General features: G+C 46.3%; 1 protein-coding gene across 1 annotated transcript; it reads left to right on the top strand.

The window, feature by feature from the left end:
• Positions 1 to 2694: 2694 nt before the first annotated feature.
• On the top strand, positions 2695 to 3486 carry LOC135827653 (uncharacterized). The gene has a single exon (XM_065340108.1). It carries the CDS (start codon positions 2695 to 2697, stop codon positions 3484 to 3486), a length of 792 nt encoding a protein of 263 aa, XP_065196180.1.
• The last annotated feature ends 366 nt before the right edge of the window (positions 3487 to 3852 follow it).

The following is a 3852-nucleotide window of genomic DNA, read 5'->3' as shown; positions in this document are numbered from 1 at the left end:
GCAACTCACAATGTGCATAGAAATACACATCTTTATGCAACTCACAATGTGCATAGAAATACACATCTTCATGCAACTCACAATGTGCATAGAAATACACATCTTCATGCAACTCACAATGTGCATAGAAACACACATCTTCATGCAACTCACCACTACATTGGGGCACTGAGGTTAGATTTCCATGTCCTGAGCACATTGGAGTGGCATCTCCCACTATACCATAACCTTGTCTGCAGGAATATGTAACACGTTCGGTGTAGCGGATCGAAGACCCGCTGACAGAGCCATTCGCAATGGTAGGTACAGAGCATGAAATAGCTGCACATCGAATGAACACAACAGAGATGACAAACCGACAGGACGACTTAGAGAAATCAAAGCAATTGCCAGTGACAGCAGCAAGATTCGACTGACGGGTTGAACACCCCGGGCATCCCAGTTTATCTAGGCAACACATTGTCTCTTTTCATGAGAAGGGTCTTTGCAAAATGATTGGAACATGATTAGGTCTGACGCTCAATGTTCAATCAGAAACGCCTTGCACCAAGAGAGCATAACTCGCATACTTTCTTGTACGAATACAGGATTGCAGCGGTCGCAATCAGACATGTCATAGGTACAAGTATAAGATTGAAGGATGACTTACGGATTTCACAGATGACATACCGCTTGTCGTATTGTGGAACTTCCCCACCATAAGTGTCATTAACTTTATTGGATGGTAGCGGCAATCCTCTCCATGCTATAAGATCCCTATTTGACAATCCTTTCCAACAACCAGCCTGGAACGCCATCTGTGAAAGAGTCGATCCTTTATAAAACTGGCATAGTTTCTGAGCGTCAGTGTAGTTGAGTATGAGACCCACACGGCTAATTGTTGTTCTTCCTCTAATAGCAGGGCAAAGAGTACTTGTGTTCAGTTCTGTAAGCATGCCCATAGACAAAACAGTGACCAATCATTTTCTTCCTATCATACAGCCCATCTGTTCATAGCAGATACAAAGTGCAAGTTACTCAGAGGGCAAAGGGATTGAACGAAAAAGAAAGCGAATGCTAAACATACCGCCCAAATAGTAACTCTAAGTCGACAAATATCCGGCCCACTCTAATTTCGTTCTTCCAGGGCTAAAACGCATTTGGGCTGCAACAACTTTTCGCCCTTGTCTGCTGCTGCTGCTGCTGCTGCTGCTGCTGCTGCCTGTACACACTGTCACACTGCAAAACAAATTTCGGCCACGACAAACTTTCGGCTGCATACTATCAGGTCGAAGATAGCCAAAAATAAATATGCACCGTGTATTGTATTGACTCACAGTACATATAAACTCCCATCTTTTTCCTGCCACTGGTGACAGCAAGGTTGTGTGCTGGGTTGCCAAGATGGCAATGCGGCTCCATACTCAGTAATGATGGCACTGCTGCTCCATACTCAGTAATGATGGCACTGCTGCTCCATACTCAGTAATGATGGCACTGCTGCTCCATACTCAGTAATGATGGCACTGCTGCTCCATACTCAGTAATGATGGCACTGCTGCTCCATACTCAGTTATGATGGCACTGCTGCTCCATACTCAGTAATGATGGCACTGCTGCTCCATACTCAGTTATGATGGCACTGCTGCTCCATACTCAGTTATGATGGCACTGCTGCTCCATACTCAGTAATGATGGCACTGCCGCTCCATACTCAGTAATGATGGCACTGTTTCTCCATTCGCAGTACCGGTAATGACGGCACTGCTGCTCCATACCCAGTAATGATCATGCAGCCCCGTGGACACAAAGCGGCGATTCCTGACGCATGCTGTGGTTAATACGCACTCTCAAGGTCCCCCAACTGCCAAAACCGTGTTGTGGTCATTGATTGCAAATAGCCATGGACACAGTATGCGGTCCACGAGATTGGGCATGCTGCCCGGACACCTGCTCCCTCCTTTATCATCAACACTGTTTTCATAATTTCATTCATCAAAATGATCTTCTATCATCTTTGCTATACATCTAGCAAATCCTACTCTTGCCTGATAGTTCATAATCAGAACGCTTGGTCAACGCCTTGTCAGGGATCCTAATTTTTCTCTTCACTATTTCTTCCTATTTTCATCGTTTTACTTCACATGAGACACCCTGAGCAAACAACGGTAATGCTATTTTTACGGTACCCGTACCTTGACCACCCAAATAGCGTTGAAGCTGCAGCGTAAAAACGTTATGGTGGCTAATTTATCGTTGTGACCAACAGTAGACCCTCTACGTTTCTTTGGCCAAATATTGCATAGTCCGCATGCATTTCACCTTGTATCGCATATATGGTGACATAAATGTTTGTACTGCGCGAAGTAAAAGCTATTCTCGTGGCAACAGTGTACTAAAAAATAGCGTGCATCTTGCTAAAGGTCGAGCCCAAATCACGGTATTTTCCCCCTTACAAAAATACCCTTACAAAAATACCAAGTTTGAAGAAGGGCTGAGGCTTCCTGCAGCTTCATCTGTGAAAAGAATTCGGGTGGACACACCCATTCCCATAGCGCTGCACATCACATCCGAACCAGTTCCGTTATTCGACCCGTGGTAGCAGCGTGGGACAGCCCAACGACTCGAGTATCTATTGTATTGGAGCGCATCCTACAGCAGCTCATTCAATTTGTCCCGGCCCACCTGGCTAACACGACGGAAGCAATAACCCACATGTGTGACGCATGTCCGGGATTGAACGCCCCCGATGGCACCATTGTTATGTCCATGGATGTAGCCGGGTTATATCCGAGCATACCTATTCGGGAGGGCGTTCAGGCAGTGGTGGATATGCTGCAGCGGTATTCCCAGCGGATTGACATGTTTGGGCTGAGTGTGAGCGGAGTACGGAATCTGCTGCTGTTTGTTCTCAGCCACAACTATTTCAGATTCGGCCATCAGATCTATCACCAAGTGGACAGGGTTGCAAAGGGTAACAATCTTGCACCCCCATTTGCGATTCTATTCATGCATACGGTTGAGGCCAGGCTTCTGCAGGATTCTCCGTTACTACCGCTCCTCTACAAACGCTACATCGACGATATCCTGCTGCTATGGACCCACGACAGAGAGAGCTTGATGCGGTTTGTGCAGCACTTCAACTCTGCACACCCAAGTATCAACTTCACATATGAGCTCAGCGAGGTGAGTGGCTCCATAAATTATATGGATATCACAATTATGATCCAGGAAGACAAGCTGGCATACAAGCTGTACCAGAAGGCATGTGCTAGTGGTCTACTCGTTGATTATACTTCGGCAGTTCCCCACCATATCAAATTGGCAGTTGCTTCGTCACAATTCCTAAGAGCTCAGAGGCTCTCATCGAATACCAGAATGCGTGCAGAAAGTGAAGCGAGGGTTCATGAACAATTAAGATTGAACAATTACCCAGAGAGAATCATTGAAGAGGCACGCACTGCCTCCATAAGGCCAAAGCGTCGTCGCCATGCCAACCCATGCTGAGCATTTCTAAAGCTTCCATATAAGTCAGATAAAGTACATCAAGCAGTGAATAAAGCAATCAGAAAGTATAAAATTCCGGTTAGAGTCGTATATGAGCACACTGGTAGCCTGAGGCGCACATTGTGTCGTTCCGCCCTCGTTCCTCCTCTATGTGTCAAGGCTGCAAATCCGCTACAACCGAAAAAGAGAGGTCGCCCAAAGGGGCCGTGTATCTCGTGTATATCCGGGGGACAGGATGTATGTATGCAGAAGAATGTTGTATATCAGCTGAAGTGCAAAGAATGTCCGGAACAATATGTTGGTGAGACTGGCCGCTTTCTGGAAACTCGCCTGGAAGAACATAATGGTGAGGCAAGAAGCCAGGAA

This window comes from Sycon ciliatum, chromosome 11 (genome assembly GCF_964019385.1).
Source record: "Sycon ciliatum chromosome 11, ocSycCili1.1, whole genome shotgun sequence".
In the NCBI taxonomy this organism is placed as follows: Eukaryota; Metazoa; Porifera; class Calcarea; order Leucosolenida; family Sycettidae; genus Sycon; species Sycon ciliatum.
The sequence above is the reverse complement of the archived record's forward strand: the minus strand, read 5'-3'. Positions and strand labels throughout refer to the sequence as shown.